At 43.3% G+C, this 16,042-nt stretch overlaps 4 protein-coding genes and 1 non-coding gene across 7 annotated transcripts; 3 read left to right on the top strand and 2 right to left on the bottom strand.

Moving 5' to 3' along the window:
• Nucleotides 1-9: 9 nt before the first annotated feature.
• LOC108060994 (X-ray repair cross complementing 2) lies at nucleotides 10-1,135 on the bottom strand. Of its 2 annotated transcripts, none has more exons than XR_001770122.3 (3): nucleotides 997-1,135; nucleotides 492-611; nucleotides 10-149 (listed from the first exon to the last, which is right to left on the bottom strand). It is a non-coding gene; the product is annotated as an X-ray repair cross complementing 2 (transcript). The 2 variants fall into 2 exon arrangements; XR_011419594.1 differs by having other exon boundaries at nucleotides 993-1,129.
• Nucleotides 1,136-1,175: 40 nt separating this feature from the next.
• On the top strand, nucleotides 1,176-4,757 carry Wnt5 (Wnt oncogene analog 5). Of its 2 annotated transcripts, XM_070218239.1 has the most exons (2): nucleotides 1,176-2,180; nucleotides 2,238-4,757. In XM_070218239.1, exons 1-2 carry the CDS (start codon nucleotides 1,340-1,342, stop codon nucleotides 4,181-4,183), a joined length of 2,787 nt encoding a protein of 928 aa, XP_070074340.1. In that variant the 5' UTR covers nucleotides 1,176-1,339; the 3' UTR covers nucleotides 4,184-4,757. The 2 variants fall into 2 exon arrangements, with proteins under 2 accessions (XP_070074340.1, XP_017002439.2); XM_017146950.3 differs by having other exon boundaries at nucleotides 1,176-4,757.
• A 662-nt stretch (nucleotides 4,758-5,419) lies between these two features.
• Xrcc2 (X-ray repair cross complementing 2) lies at nucleotides 5,420-6,593 on the bottom strand. Its single transcript, XM_070218451.1, has one exon. The coding sequence runs from the start codon at nucleotides 6,526-6,528 to the stop codon at nucleotides 5,821-5,823; it is 708 nt and encodes a 235-aa protein (XP_070074552.1). The 5' UTR covers nucleotides 6,529-6,593; the 3' UTR covers nucleotides 5,420-5,820.
• A 137-nt stretch (nucleotides 6,594-6,730) lies between these two features.
• On the top strand, nucleotides 6,731-12,081 carry Pgant7 (N-acetylgalactosaminyltransferase 7). Its single transcript, XM_017146960.3, has 3 exons — nucleotides 6,731-7,433; nucleotides 8,462-8,938; nucleotides 9,805-12,081. Exons 1-3 carry the CDS (start codon nucleotides 7,229-7,231, stop codon nucleotides 10,896-10,898), a joined length of 1,776 nt encoding a protein of 591 aa, XP_017002449.1. The 5' UTR covers nucleotides 6,731-7,228; the 3' UTR covers nucleotides 10,899-12,081.
• Nucleotides 12,082-13,878: 1,797 nt separating this feature from the next.
• Nucleotides 13,879-14,600, top strand: LOC108060968 (uncharacterized). The gene is made up of 2 exons (XM_017146918.3): nucleotides 13,879-14,192; nucleotides 14,255-14,600. The coding sequence occupies exons 1-2, from the start codon at nucleotides 13,958-13,960 to the stop codon at nucleotides 14,518-14,520; spliced, it is 501 nt and encodes a 166-aa protein (XP_017002407.2). The 5' UTR covers nucleotides 13,879-13,957; the 3' UTR covers nucleotides 14,521-14,600.
• The last annotated feature ends 1,442 nt before the right edge of the window (nucleotides 14,601-16,042 follow it).

Here is a 16,042-nt window from a genome sequence, read left to right as displayed (position 1 = left end):
AAATTTAAAAAATTCATGTAATACACATAATAAAAGATATCTATAGAACAGAAACCTATACTAACGATAGACGATTGAAATTTCTATTGATGGTTGGAATAGAACTCCGAGAAACCTCCGAAAAAAGAGGTGAATAACCATTTCGGAACCTAGAACAGGTGAAAAGAAAGAAGAAGAAAATAACAATTTAGTTTTTAACGTTGGTAAAATAAAAAGGATATAAAATTGTACTTAAAGATACGTTTTTAAGGACTCCTAAAACAAATTAATCATGGACTACTTTATGTTCTAGATATTTTTAAATAAAAATATGCAAAATTATTAGGAAGAGGCTGTGGTGAATTCTATACCCCTTTAGGTGAGATACCTATTACCTATGAATCATTTCGGTACTTGGATCAGTTGAAAAGAAATCCTATAGTTAGGGGTAAAACTATATAAACTATAAAAACTATACGTTACTTAGAATATAAACTGAATATAAAACGTACCTCTCTAAGGACTCTTAAACGAAGTGAGCCATAGATTATTATATTTTGTAGATATTTTCTTATATAGAGGGGTCGTGACTCCAAAAGTCACGGGTCGTCTGCAACATGTTGCACAACATCCTAGATTGTATCGTATGGGTTTGGTGTATGGTGTGGTATGAAAAGAAAAGAAAATGTGGTGTACAAAAACGACTACGATGGATGTGGATGTGGATGTGGAGTGTGAGTGGTGGTGGGTCCGGTGGTTGCTGGTTTGCTGGTTTGCTGCTTTGCTGATGATGGTGAGCGCAACATTTTCATTTCCATTTTCGACTGCGTTTGTTACCACGAAAGACTTAAATGCCGAACCGAACGAGTTCTTCAGCAGCCCAGTAGCAGCAATAGTAGCAGTGGCGCAGCTCAGTTGTTTACAATTTGTCGTTGAGGGTGGATTACTTCGTCGCGAGTGCGAGTTTCGTTCGTGCATGATGCGGTTGTGGATGTGGTTGATTGTATACATACATACTATGCACAAATCCAGTTCTCATTTTGTTATTTTACAAATTCTCAGCGAGCGCACGAACTGGAAGCCTATGGCGAGCAGCTAATCACAATATTTACAACAGATTCGGATTCGGATTCGTGGACTTGAAATTGTTCAATTGTATCCCGAGTATCAGTCAATCGAATCGATTTTTTATTGTGTTATCGAAAGACATTTTTCATTCGCATCCTAAAATCGTAACATCGTAACATCGTAACATCGGATCCCTAAATATCCCGAATATCCCCACTCCCGAGGGATAGGATAGTTGTAATAATTAGTATTTATAGATATTATAGCAATAGTATATATAACGAGCCACGCGATGATTTGCTTCACAAGAAGGCACTTTCTACTGTGGCTCCTGCGCGCACTGTGTATGTTGCACTTGGGACCGCGACGGAGTGCATATGCCACAGTTGGGCTGCAAGGAGTGCCGACCTGGATATACCTCGGCCTCAAGTCCCCCTTCATCGAGTTCGGGGCGCAGGAGGAGCAGCTGGCCAACTCGAGCATACCGCTCAACATGACCAAGGACGAGCAGGCCAATATGCATCAGGAGGGTCTCCGCAAGCTGGGCACGTTCATCAAGCCGGTGGACCTGCGGGACTCGGCGACTGGCTTCGTGAAGGCCGATCTCACCAAGCGACTGGTCTTCGATTCGCAGAATAGCAGCGGTAGCAGCTTTTCCCGCTCCCACATCCATCCCATCCAGGAGGAGATGGACCAGAAGCAGATCATCCTCCTGGACGAGGACACCGACGAGAACGGGCTGCCGGCCAGCTTGACCGACGAGGATCGAAAGTTTATAGTGCCGATGGCCCTGAAGAATATCTCGCCCGATCCCCGCTGGGCCATCACCACACCAGTTCCGGCCTCCTCCGCCGCTGGCCACACAACGGTGGTGCCTCCTCCGTCGCCCCTGGCCCAGGTGGAAGGCGATCCCACCTCCAATATCGACGACCTGAAGAAGCACATCCTCTTCCTGCACAACATGACCAAGAGCAACTCGAACTTCGAGTCCAAGTTCGTCAAGTTCCCCAGCCTGCAGAAGGACAAGCCGGCGAACGGGAAGCGTCCCCAGCGGCCCGTCCATCAGTACTCGGCGCCCATAGCACCGCCCACGCCGAAGGTGCCTCCGCTGGACGCCGCCGGAGCAGCCATTGGTGGTTACTATCAGAACGAGGAGCTGGCCACTAATCAAAGCTTTCTTAAACCAACAGAGACAGCCACCTCGAATGCCCAGCCGGGAGTCCAGCCGGGAATCCCCAAGAGCGCCAGCGAACCGCAGGTGATACTGCTCAACGAATCGCTGGCCAGCGAGCCCACTCCGGAGCCCCTGCAGCCCAGCAAGGCGGGCACCTCGCGCACCACGAAGCGTCCGCCCTGCCTGCGGAATCCCGAGTCGCCCAAGTGCATCCGCCAGCGGCGGCGGGAGGAGCAGCAGCGGCAGCGGGAGCGCGACGAGTGGTTCCGCGGCCAGTCGCAGTTCATGCAGCCCCGCTTCGAGCCCATCATCCAGACGATCAACAATACCCGTCGCTTTGCCGTCTCCATTGAGATCCCGGACTCGTTCAAGGTCTCCTCCGAGGGATCCTCCTCCTCCGATGGCGGCGAGCTGCTGACGCGCGTGGCCCGCTCCCAGCCGAGCAGGAAGCTCATGCCGGACTATATAAAAGTGAGCGCGGAGAACCACACAACCGCGGCGGATTACTTCAAGCACGACGTGGTGATGGCCTCGGCCAGCGAGAGGGAGTTTCTCATCAAGAATATGGAGGAGCAGGCCAATGACACCTCCTCCACCACCAGCGACGCCTACTCGGAGACCATCGACCTGAATCCCAGCAACTGCTACAGCGCCATCGGTCTGAGCAGCAGCCAGAAGAAGCAGTGCGTCAAGCACACCAGCGTGATGCCGGCCATCAGTCGCGGCGCCCGGGCGGCCATCCAGGAGTGCCAGTTCCAGTTCAAGCATCGCCGCTGGAACTGCAGCACGACGAACGATGAGACGGTCTTTGGACCGATGACCAGCCTGGCCGCACCGGAGATGGCTTTTATCCATGCCCTCGCAGCCGCCACGGTCACCAGCTTCATTGCGCGCGCCTGTCGCGACGGGCAGCTGGCCAGCTGCAGCTGCTCGCGGGGATCGCGGCCCAAGCAGCTGCACGACGACTGGAAGTGGGGCGGCTGCGGCGACAATCTGGAGTTTGCCTACAAGTTCGCCACCGACTTTATTGACTCGCGGGAGAAGGAAACAAACCGCGAGACGCGCGGCGTGAAGAGAAAACGCGAGGAGATCAAGAATCGCATGCATTCGGATGATACGAATGCCTTTAGCAGTAACAAAAGTGAGACGAATGGTCGCAAAACCGAGGAGAACTTCGATCAGCATCTGCTGGAGCTGGAGCAGCGCATCACCAAGGAGATACTGACCTCCAAGATTGACGAGCAGGAGATGATCAAGCTGCAGGAGAAGATCAAGCAGGAGATTGTCAACACCAAGTTCTTTAAAAGCAATCAGCAGGAGCAGCAGCAGCAGCAGCCACCGCGCAAGAAGAAGCGGAAAAATCAGCGAGCGGCGGCGGATGCGCCCGCCTATCCGCGGAATGGCATCAAGGAGAGCTACAAGGATGGCCTGCTGCCGCGCAGCTCGGCCACGGCGAAGGCCAGGAGCCTGATGAACTTGCACAACAACGAGGCCGGCCGACGGGCGGTGATCAAGAAGGCCAGGATCACGTGCAAGTGCCATGGAGTTTCCGGATCGTGCAGCTTGATCACCTGCTGGCAGCAGTTGTCCTCGATCCGCGAGATCGGCGACTATCTGCGCGAGAAGTACGAGGGCGCCACCAAGGTGAAGATCAACAAGCGCGGACGGCTGCAGATCAAGGACTTGCAATTCAAGGTGCCGACGGCCCACGATCTGATCTACCTGGACGAGAGCCCCGACTGGTGTCGCAACAGCCACGCGCTCCACTGGCCGGGCACACACGGCCGGGTGTGCCACAAGAACTCGTCCGGCCTGGAGAGCTGCGCCATCCTCTGCTGCGGCCGGGGCTATAATACGAAAAACATTGTCGTTAACGAGCGTTGCAACTGCAAATTCCACTGGTGCTGCCAGGTCAAGTGCGAGGTCTGCACGAAGGTGCTCGAGGAACACACATGTAAATAGAGTAGAGTTCTTGGGCGCGACACGTAGGCGTAGGATCGCGTTGAAATTCAAATGTCTTAATGTTTGTGACTAAGCCATGAAAGGAAAATAATCGTATTTAAAACAAAATAATTATTTATTGAAATTACATTTAAATTAATATGATTCTACCTAATAATTTGTACTAATTTACTAGTTTACCGGCTTTCTAAGCACTACCCACATAAATTCGACAGCTAAATAAGAGCCCCCCTTTTTAAATTGCAAAACGACATATTGCTTCTTCAAATTAAATGCTAAGAAACGAAAAATGAAAAAAAACACTGCTAAACAAAACCACCTTACTTATGTATAGCTTTTAGAAATCATTAGTTCTAAGTATAATTCTGGTAGGGTTGGCCTTCTTAAAAACAAAAAAGAAAATAGTGAAGGTTTCAACACAATTTTAAAGAACTGTTGTATTTTTTTTAATTAAGATAATATTACTGATATATAATATTAAATATATTACTGAATGGAATAAGTCATAAAAGCGGGACGTTTCTTTCTTTAGCTTTAATGGTTTTCGAGAGTTATTTAGCTTCTATGGATAACAACTTTATGGAATCTTTATAATTGACTAAATAAACTTAAGTTTTTTTAAAATATACTATTTTCTAAGGATTTTTTTGCTTTGAACATCACATTTCTTTAGTTCGTGATATTTTTAGGAACCTTTTATTTCAAAATTCTTAATTATTTCAAGAAAATTATAAAAAAAGATATTTCTTAATAGATATAAACAGTTCTTATCTTCAGATTATATCGAGTACACACATACAATGGCTTACTGACAGTTCTTAAATAGTTTTAGGAGTTCCTGAGCTTTCTTTTGACTTTATAGATGGATGACTTTTTTTAAAATAATGTATGTATCGTTGTAATTGTAAGTTATCTTCTGTGTTATCTTAGTTATCATTAGTTAATGATTGTTAGTGATTAAACATCATGATCCCCTAATGTTCATGATAGTTCTAGGAGTTCCTGAGCTTTTTTTGATCTTATAGATGGATGATTTCTTCTAAAATAATTTATGTATCGTTGTAATTGTATGTTATCTTCTGAGTTATCTTACTTATCTTCGTTAGTTAATGATTGTTAGTGATTAAACATCATGATCCTCTTATGTTCATGATAGTTTTAGGGGTTCCTGAGCTTTCTTTGACCTTATAAATGATGATTTCTTTTAATTATTTTTTTATTAATTGATTTCATCGTTGTAATTATTAGTTATCTTTTGAGTTACCTTAGGTATCATCGTTACTTAATGATTGTAAGTCATGAAATATTATAATCCTCTTATGTTCACGATAGTTTTCGGAGTTCCTAAGCTTTCTTTGACCTTATAGATGGATGACTTCCTTTAAAATAATGCATGTATCGTTGTAATTGTTAGTTATTTTCAAAGTTGCCTAAGTTATCATCGTTACTTAATGATTGTAAGTGATTAAACATCATAATCCCCTTATGTTCATGATAATTTTAGGAGTTCCTGAGCGTTTTTTAGCCTTATAGATGGATGATTTATTTTAAAATTATGTATATATCGTTGTAATTGATAGTTTTCTTAGGTATATTCGTTATTTAATGATTGTTAGTGACTATGATCCTCTTACTTGTTAGCCATCGCCTAGATGAACTCCGCCGTTTGCAAAGGCCAGTGGCAATCCGTTCAGGGTGAGCCTCCCCAAAATCTTCTGCATCCTGACCGGGTAGCTTATCCCGACCGCCGGCAGCTGTTCGCCATGGCGGTTCTCCAGGTAACCCTCGTCCACGGTGTACATGCCGCAGACGATGGCCTCCTGGCAGAGCTTCTCCAGACGCGCCTGCCACAGCCGGTAGTGGCGGAACTTGGACAACTTGTGGGTCCGCTTCGGGAAGTCCAGCCAGTAGAATTCGCTGAGGGTGTCGAGGGCAATCAGCTGGATGCCGGGATCATTGACGATCGCATAGCGGGCATCGATGAGGGCCGTGGACACGTCGTCGGCGGTGAAACAGTTGAGGAATCGCACGCGTTTCAAGCAATCGGCGGCAATCCTGGCCAGCTGCTCCTCATCCTCCGGCGGCTTCTCCTCCTCGGCCGCTTGGAGCTCCGCTTTGAGGCACCTGGTCAGGGACTCGCGGGTGATTTTGTGACTCAGGCTGATCAGGAGGACGCTCCACTGGCGGCCACCGAATTCGTAGGGCGCCAAACAGTGGGCCATCAGCTGCTGGAGCACCAGGCTCTTGCCGCTGTCCCCCGGACCAGAGATCTCCACCAGGGTCTCCGCCTCGAAGCCGCATATTCCAAAAACAGCGGAGTGCAATTGGCGCGACGAAGATTCCATTTAAATAAAAGTTTTAACTTAAATTGCGCCCACCAATTGTACAATACTTTTATCGATTGCCCCAGCTATCGATAACAGCGATTAGATACGGTAATTTACATTTGCGCAGCGCTGAGAACATGGAAGTTAAGCCTTGGAAAACTCACCAAATTAAAAGGTTTAGCTTCCCTGCAACAGCAAGCCTTGGCCTAAACTTACACCTAAGCTTAATAACCCAATTTTACATATTTTACATACATATTTTCACGATAACCCATTCAAGCTATCGCCTATCGCTGTTTGCACCTATTTCTGGCCTAACGCCTGCGCGAAAAAACCTCAAAACGCGTTCTTACCAGTTGAACATTCGACCATTTTTTGTTGTTTACGTTTGCACCGCGAATATTCGTGCACCTGCACTCGCAATTTGTTCTGTGTGCCAGCGGCGCTTCTTCGCCGGCCAGTTGCTACACACTCCACGATCGAGCGGCCACACATTCCCCACAGCGGACGAGCTGCTGGACTCCAGTTGGGTTTCGATTTTCGTTTCTGGCCGGGCGCCTTTGATCTTCGTCGGCATCTCCGAGCGACGAAAGTGGTTCTTTTGTTCTGCTTTCTGGCCGCCTCTTCTTCTCCTCCTCCTCCTCTTCTTCTTGTTCTGTTTGTGGCCACCTAGACACGTCAACAGATTGGGGAACTGGTTAACTGGAGCAGCTTCGAGATGCGCGTGAGCACCATCCGCAGCGGTCGGATCTGCCGGCTGGCTTTGTGCCTCCTGGTGCTGCTGCCGCTGCTCTATCTGCTGGCCAACTGGAGCGATCACCACAAGCGGGTCCAGGAGGCGTACCACACGCGCTTCGGCGGCCCCAAGTTCGCCCACCAGCGGCTGGAGGGGCGACCAAGGGAGGTGCCCAAGCTGGTCGAGGGTAAGTGGGATGGGGAGGAGGATCCAGGATACAATCGTTCTTAGAACAAGTTTCATATTGTCCTATGCATAGGTTCTAATGTATCTTAAGATTTTGGAACAGGATAAAGGATAAAACACAGTCCTTTCTAAAAAAGTTTTTAGTGGTATATAGCATTTATCACTAAAACTTTTTTATTTTTTCTTAATCCCTATTTGTTAGATATATAGAACAGGATAACCTTAAAACAGATTAAAAAAAATTAGAAATCTTTAACTACTTGTAAATTGTATAATTATACCTCCGAAAACCTAAGTTCTATAATCTGTGATAATGGTGTTCACTAGGCCATATAGATAATTCCTTACATGATCATACGAAACATCTTAAATATCAACTAAATTGTAACCTTTAACATTTAAAACCGGCTCTATTGGTTAACCAAAGCATTAGATACTTTTAAACAGACATTTCCAAATTTCTGCTCTTTATCATTGAAAATATTCAATATTCTTTAAAGCCGCTTTCATTACTTTCTCGAAGGACAGAAAATTACCCTGTAAACTCCATAGTACAGTCAATTCCAGAGCTCCCTATCGAACCAATCGGAAATATTTACCCAATTCTATTATACATTCTTCCAAACCGGCTTTGTAATAGCCCTATTAATTCCAGAAAGAGTGAGAGGAACAGTCATTTCCAGAGCACATTGCTTACTTACTAGCCAACCATCAAAAAAACCTGTCATATTTCTCTGAAACTTCCTATTTTAAATGTATAAAAAATATTAACTAATTTATTTTAAACATCTCCTTAAATTTTGATCTTATGTTATTTTCATGTAATTTTTTGGTCAAAATATTAAACATTTAGGTGACCCAGAAAAATTCAGATCAAGAAATACTCATCGCCTCTAATTGATAGGTCTAGAATTACCTCCTGAAAGAGCGTACAATGGCTAGGGCAATATTTATACATCTGTTCTGGACTTGCACACGCCTTTGCATTCGCCACTTCACTTATGCAAATACCATTTTTGCATTTCTCAGGTCTGGGCAACTTCGAGCCAAAAGATGTGAAGCCACGTAGCGGACCCGGCGAGAACGGAGAGGCCCACAGCCTGTCGCCCGACAAGAAGCACATGTCGGACGCCTCCGAGATGGAGTACGGCATGAACATCGCCTGCTCCGACGAGATATCGATGCACCGATCGGTGCGGGACACGCGCCTGGAGGAGTGCCGCCACTGGGACTACCCCTTCGATCTGCCCAGCACCAGCGTCATCATTGTCTTCCACAACGAGGGCTTCTCGGTGCTGATGCGCACCGTCCACTCGGTCATCGACCGCTCGCCCACGCACATGCTGCACGAGATCATCCTCGTGGACGACTTCTCCGACAAGGAGAACCTGCGCACCCAGCTGGACGAGTATGTGCTGCAGTTCAAGGGACTGGTCAAGGTGATTAGGAACAAGGAGCGCGAGGGTCTCATCCGAACGCGTTCCAGAGGAGCCATGGAGGCCACAGGTGCGTCTTTATTTCATTTGAAAGTGCCCACTCAACTAAAACCTTGAGAGAATTTGGCCGTAAGACTGGTAACCTCACACGTTTAAATTATCGCCAAGTAGTCATAGTGCCACTGAACGTGCCAAAATTAAAAAAAAAGATCTGTATCTTTAGATATTTTTATCAAATGCCAAGCGATAGGTATTTGAAATTTTAATTTATGAATCTCCACGTTCTGCAAGATTTAAATGATTAGTCATTTTATCTTAAAGTTACCAAATAGTTTCAAATATCGAAAAGAAGTATTTTGTATGTGAAAGAAAAGCATCAAAATATGGAAATTCAATAATATATAATATCCAAATTTTGATTTATTAAAAAAAAATATCATTATTTTATCTTAAAGTTCCCAAATAGTTGAAAAACTCAAATGTTGTATCGAAAGGAAATATGTTGCATGTGACAGAAAAACATCAAAATATAGAGATTCCATAATATCCACAAATTTTTATTATTAGAAAAAAAGATAATCATTTTATCTTAAAGTTATCTTAAAGTTCCCAAATAGTTTAAAAACTCAAATGTTGTATCGAAAATAAATATTTTGTATGTAAAAGAAAAACATCAAAATATGGAAATTCAATAATATGCATATTTTGATTTATTAGAAAAAAAAAAAAAATTTTATCTTAAAGTTCCCAAATAGTTGAAAAACTCAAAACTCAAAAACATCATAACATAGGTACTCAATAATATCTACATATTTTGATGTATTAAAAGAAAAGATAATTCTTCAGATTAAAGGATAACTTTTAAGGTATCCCTTTTTATGAAAAACTAGTAAGTTGTAAACTATTTTAACATCTGACATTAATCTTTAATCGCAGGCGAGGTGATCGTCTTCCTGGACGCCCATTGCGAAGTGAACACCAACTGGCTGCCGCCGATGCTGGCGCCCATTTACCGGGATCGCACTGTGATGACCGTGCCGATCATCGATGGCATCGACCACAAAAACTTCGAGTATCGTCCGGTTTACGGAACGGACAACCACTTCCGCGGCATCTTCGAGTGGGGCATGCTGTACAAGGAGAACGAGGTGCCGCGCCGCGAACAGCGCCGCCGTCCGCACAACTCGGAGCCCTACCGCAGTCCCACCCACGCCGGCGGCCTGTTCGCCATCAATAGGGAATACTTCCTGGAGCTGGGCGCCTACGATCCCGGTCTGCTGGTCTGGGGCGGCGAGAACTTCGAGCTGAGCTTCAAGATCTGGCAGTGCGGCGGCAGCATCGAGTGGGTGCCCTGCTCGCGCGTCGGCCACGTCTATCGCGGCTTCATGCCCTACAATTTCGGCAAGCTGGCCAGCAAGAAGAAGGGCCCACTGATCACTATCAACTACAAGCGCGTCATCGAGACGTGGTTCGATGACACGCACAAGGAGTACTTCTATACGCGCGAACCGCTGGCCCGCTATCTGGATATGGGCGACATTAGCGAGCAGCTGGCTCTGAAGAAGCGGCTGAACTGCAAGAGCTTCCAGTGGTTCATGGACCACATTGCCTACGACGTCTACGACAAGTTCCCAGGCCTGCCGGCCAATCTGCACTGGGGTGAGCTGCGCTCGGTGGCCTCGGACGGATGTCTGGACTCCATGGGTCACCAGCCGCCCGCCATAATGGGCCTAACCTACTGCCATGGCGGAGGAAACAACCAACTGGTCAGGCTCAATGCCGCTGGACAATTGGGCGTGGGCGAGCGCTGCGTGGAGGCCGATCGGCAGGGCATCAAGCTGGCCGTGTGTCGCCTGGGAACAGTTGACGGCCCTTGGCAGTACAATGAGCACACGAAGCACCTGATGCACCGCGTCCACAAGAAATGCATGGCCCTGCATCCGGCCACCCAGCAATTGTCTTTGGGCCACTGCGATGTCAACGATAGCTACCAGCAGTGGTGGTTCAAGGAGATACGCCCGCGCTGGTAAGTCCAGCGAGGAAGATGCAGCAGCAGGAGGATCGAAGGATGGATCACAAGGGTTTCAGCCGGGGCAAAATAAGGGGGCGATATTTTAGACAAAAGCAATTTAGTGAAAATGAGAAATGGAATTGTTGTTGGTTTTGTAACGCAAACAAGTATATACACAAACGAAAGAAGAAAAAGAAAAAACAAACATGATAAATAACACATAAGCATTTATGTAACGCACTGTACAAATGCACTGTTGGCACATGGAAATCCTCTAAGTGAATCTAGGGTCCAGGCCAGGGCATCGAATGCTGGGTGGACAAATCTGCGACGATATTATTAAAGCTTAGGCGCTCCGATTTTGTGCAACAATTTCGTAAAGACCTTTTTTTTGGATTGTAAATCTCAAAATTTGATTTACTGTATTATGTTAGGCGAATTGCTTTTAGACTATATTTGTAAGTGCTTTCACAGATATTACCAGTAATATAAATGTGCAATTTTTTAAATCGATTTGTGTGTTCAAAGAATGTTTTGTAATAGCATTTTAAAGGATTGAATTAAAATGATCAAAAGTCACTTAGTGTAGAATAAAAATCATCACAATTGGTTATCATCACATGGTTATTGCCGAATCTCATACAATAGTTATTCCAATGATTATTAGGATCCCAGCTTGGGGGATTTCCATGCCGGCCCTGTGTGTCTTTGCGATTGAGTGAGAGAATGCGATAGAGATAGAGAACGGGAGCGAAATAGAAAGAGATGGCGTATCGAGTGCAATAGAGGATTTATGGATTTACGGAACGCGATAGATTGTTTTGCTTTATGATTGCCAACACGAATTAATGTACTAACCTTAGTCTGTACTTCTGTAACTCTGTAACTCCAACTAACCTTAGCTTAGTTCCGATGCTGCCACATTCCAATCTAATCGATTATAACCCAATCAAATCCGAACCGAACCGATCGAGTCTGCAGCCAAGCTCGGCTCCTTAACTTTTTACGTAACATTTTCTGTTCGATTTCTTGCGATTTCCGCTAAGCTCTCTGTCGTAATCGTAATTGAGATCGTTGCAAGTGCTTCGGGAGTTTGATTTTTGAAAACAATATTTTACATTCATGTGTAACTTTAGAGTTATCGATAAGTCTGAATAATAGCATAGAAATAAACAAGTTTTCTAAACACTTTACCTTGTAAACTGAACTGTTGATTATTTAAGGTTGTGGGAAAGCAACATTTATGCTTATAATGCAATAATTTGGAAGAGATCGTTATGATATTTTGAATATTATTATTTTGTATTTTTTAATGTTGAAAATTGGACATTATTAAAAGAGTATTCAAAATGTAGATTTTAATTATATAAATAACACAATATTTATGTTTATATACAATAATTTGGAAGAGATCGTTATGCTATTTTGAATATTATTATTTTAAAACATTTATTAATGTAGAAAATTGGATATTATGAAAAGAGTATTCAAAATGCAGATTTTAATGATATCAATAACAGAATATTTAAGTTTATAATATAATAATTTGGAAGAGATCGTTATGATATTTTGAATATTATTATTTTAAAACCTTTTTTAATGTAGAACATTAGATATTATTGAAAGAGTATTCAAAATGTATATTTGAAGATCTGAAGTTTATACATAATATATAATTCCTTAACTAAGAAGAAAGCGATATTTAGAGACAGTTATGGAACACTAGTTCAAGAAGTGTATAGAATGACTAGTGGATCCTAATTTAAGCAAATGATTCAGAACTTATTGTTTAATCGAATCAACAATATCGATCGTAATGATGGGCCGATTCGTCTCGAAGAGCACTCGACGCCCCAGTTCCAGGGAAGTCCGCTGGCGATAAGATTCCGGGAAGTTCTCTACCCCAGGCGGAGGGAGGAGGAGTGTCAGGCAGGTGTCAATCCTGGGCCATTCAATTGCGTTAGGAGCTGGTCAGGCTAATCAACAGGCAGAGAAAATAGAATGTTTGTTTACTGCTGGATAGGCTGTGGCAGTAGACCCGAAAATAAGACTCTAGTGTTATCTTTCGTCACAGCCGCCGGGATGATTAGATCCAAGCGCAATAACACCAAAATTGTTCAATTTAATTGAATGAAGTGGGAATGGCTCTTATCAGTGTTATTATTGTTACTCTTTCCTGGTGTAGACACACTGAAGTAGACTTTGGGTTCTTTGAACTTGGAGTTTCTTAAACCAATAATTTTGATATTTTATAACATAAATTTTACTACAACTCTGTAGTTTTTTGGCTATATTTTTGAGATACTGGAAATATAAGTAGATTTTTTGGTTCTTTAACCGTAGAGTCTCTTAAGCCAATAATTTTATTATTTTATAACTTAAACTTTACTACAACTCTGTAGTTTTTTTTGGCTATATTTTTGAGAAAATAGCTAAAAATTACAATTTTAGCAGCTTTTTCCTTCTTTTCATACAAAGTTTTACTGAGATCTTCCCATTCAAAAAATCATACAAAATACAAGGAAAAATATTTTGGAATTTTTTTTGCAGTTTTTATTAATTTTGCTTGGGGAAAAACTTTACATCAAAGCATTTTTGTTTTAAGCCCCAGAGAAAAAGTTTAAAATTTGACTTTAACAAAATTTTCTAACATTTGTTCAATGAGAACATTTTTGAGTAATTTAAACGGAATTGAAGTGCTCTTTCTATAGGTGCCAAAAGTTTATATTATAAGTTCTCTTAAACCAATAATTTTATTATTTTAGAACTTAAATTTTACTACACACTTTGTAATTCTTTCGCTATATTTTTGAGAAATTGGTACCTTTATGGCCCTGGCAGTGTGCTTCCCCCTTCGGTGCGTCTATTTTTTAGTTTCTGGATTAGACATTGTCACTTGGCACTCGAAATTGGCAATGGGCCTGATAAGGGGGCCAACCGATGTGATTCAAAGCAAACCGGAGGTTTCCCTCGACAGGTATAAATAGGTGGTTTCCAGACCTTGGCCATCATTCCGTGACTTCGACGCGCCGTGAGCTTACAACTTCCTGAATCGAAGAATCCTATTATATACCCAAGATGTCCAAGTACAGCCTGATCCTGTTGTCCGCCCTGCTGGGCTGCCTTGTTTCCGGTGGATCGGCTGGAGCCCTTCGTTTAGATAGCAACGAGATCCGAGTGGTGCGGGATATCCATGTCTTTGCCGCCCAGCATCCGGGATTGAGGATCCAGCCAATGGATATGCACATCGTGCCCGGCAAGGCTCGTGCCGGAAGTCTTAGCGTTCGCTACAACCTGGGAGCCCGTATTTCCAGTAAGTTCCCCAAAGCATACACTACCATCGATTACTAACTTTCTCATTTGGCATACTTTCAGGCGACACTCTGGTCTACCAGACGGCCGACACCTTCGAGTTCCCACGGAACCAGGATGTGAGCGTGCAGCTCGATTACCCAGAGAAGCCCGGAGATAAGAGCGCCGCCCTGTCCTACGTGGAGCTGACCTGCACCCAGGACGCCAGCGATGGCACCGCCTACGTGGTGGCCGGAGGCATCGGTCAGCGCTACATCTCCATTGTGCTGGAGGCCAAGAACACCAAGAACTTCTCCTACCAGGCTCTGTACTACGGCCAGTGGATCTAGGCATCGGCTTTCTCTATCTAATAGTTTTATATCTTACTTGAAAACTCAAATTTAAAATATACGTGTTTGCAGGCAGCCTAATTAGGGTTCCAAGCCCGAGATTACCTCGATATAAATAATAACTATGGTTTCATTTCCGGCTTAAGATCACATTAAGATTACCAAATCAAAAAATTGGTTCTCATTTGCAGAATGAGAAGTAAAAGAAAGTTACAAAATCTTGTCGCATCAGGATAAAACAAATAAATAAATTAAATTAATAATAATGAATTCCGGTCACCAAAGTCTACCCTTAACGCATTATAACTTGAATATATATATTTTTAATTGATCTATAATTAAATGTTAAATTGTTTCATTATAAAAAGAAATCATACAAAATGATGTAACAAACTGAACCTAAGTTATACATATATATGAAAATTTATATGAAAAATCATAATTTTCATGATCTTTATAATAGGTTATCAGGAATATTTAGCATAATATAGTAACTCAGCTCTTCAGGAATGGTTTATAAACCTAAATTATACACTTATAAGAAAACTCTAAATTAATGCGAAATAAGTCGTAAAATCATAATTTTCTTGATCTTTAAAATAGGTTATCTCCTGATATATTCAGCATATCATAGTAACTCAGATCTTCTAAAAAGGTTTATAATTTTAAGGTAACCTATTTTTCCTCTGTGTAAAACTGGATGCCCCAACTATATGGGCTGCTGGTGGGGGATCATATATCATCATCGCCTGCGGCTATTCGCTAATCTCGAGTAACTTCAAATGGTTTTCTTGCTCACGCGCCTTCCACTCGAAAGCGATGACAGCCAGTGCCATAAATCGGGGACAGCCACTCAGCTGTATCTGTGATTCGGATTCCGATTGGGGCTTCGTCGCGGAAAGTGAAACCGAAATTGTAAATCAAACTGGGATTTGACTGCTAAAGAGTCTAAAAATATACAATTCCTCTGACGTTGTTCGAACTTTCCGCCTATCTGGTGGGATCTCGGAAGGAATTCCCATATGATGTATGATTCACAGACTGAAATCGAACAATTGCTAAACTCTCACGAGTTCATGGGATGGGGAATAACCATATAACTTCGGGAACTCTCTTTTCTAAAAATGGGCTACGTCAGTGGAGAATCGATATGGACATAATAGCCCTGGGCATGTTGCGTAGACAGGCAATTGACTTTGTAGATAGGGTTATTTGTTTATTAGATTGTTTGCCATTGTGCGCCAATATGCATACCAAGGCTAAGATTGTCGTGGGGCGAATAAACAAACAAACACGCGCCGGCGGAGAATCGCCTCCCCCCAAAAGAGATGCCCAGTCATCATCTGAACTCTTCCTATGTGAGAGCCTATCATCAGTGATCACTTGATTTATAACCATGTAGGTAATTGATGAATTCAGGCGTGTTTATATTCTTTAGACTATGGATCACTTAGTTATTTCAGCTGCATTCTGATTCAATTGCTTTCCCATAATAACCCAAACGATTAATGTAAACCCGATG

This window comes from Drosophila takahashii, chromosome X, assembly GCF_030179915.1.
Source record: "Drosophila takahashii strain IR98-3 E-12201 chromosome X, DtakHiC1v2, whole genome shotgun sequence".
Classification (NCBI taxonomy): Eukaryota; Metazoa; Arthropoda; class Insecta; order Diptera; family Drosophilidae; genus Drosophila; species Drosophila takahashii.
Note: the sequence above shows the minus strand (reverse complement) of the source record. Positions and strands in the feature narration are given on the sequence as shown.

What these genes read in the sequence shown, in the direction of transcription:
- Wnt5 (XM_017146950.3), top strand. Translation starts at nt 1,340, where the DNA reads ATGATTTGCTTCACAAGAAGGCACTTTCTACTGTGGCTCCTGCGCGCA.
- Xrcc2 (XM_070218451.1), bottom strand. Translation starts at nt 6,528, where the DNA reads ATGGAATCTTCGTCGCGCCAATTGCACTCCGCTGTTTTTGGAATATGC.
- Pgant7 (XM_017146960.3), top strand. Translation starts at nt 7,229, where the DNA reads ATGCGCGTGAGCACCATCCGCAGCGGTCGGATCTGCCGGCTGGCTTTG. An exon ending in GGTGCCCAAGCTGGTCGAGG is followed by an intron (nt 7,434 to 8,461) that starts GTAAGTGGGATG and finishes TGCATTTCTCAG; the next exon opens with GTCTGGGCAACTTCGAGCCA. An exon ending in AGGAGCCATGGAGGCCACAG is followed by an intron (nt 8,939 to 9,804) that starts GTGCGTCTTTAT and finishes CTTTAATCGCAG; the next exon opens with GCGAGGTGATCGTCTTCCTG.
- LOC108060968 (XM_017146918.3), top strand. Translation starts at nt 13,958, where the DNA reads ATGTCCAAGTACAGCCTGATCCTGTTGTCCGCCCTGCTGGGCTGCCTT. An exon ending in CCTGGGAGCCCGTATTTCCA is followed by an intron (nt 14,193 to 14,254) that starts GTAAGTTCCCCA and finishes GCATACTTTCAG; the next exon opens with GCGACACTCTGGTCTACCAG.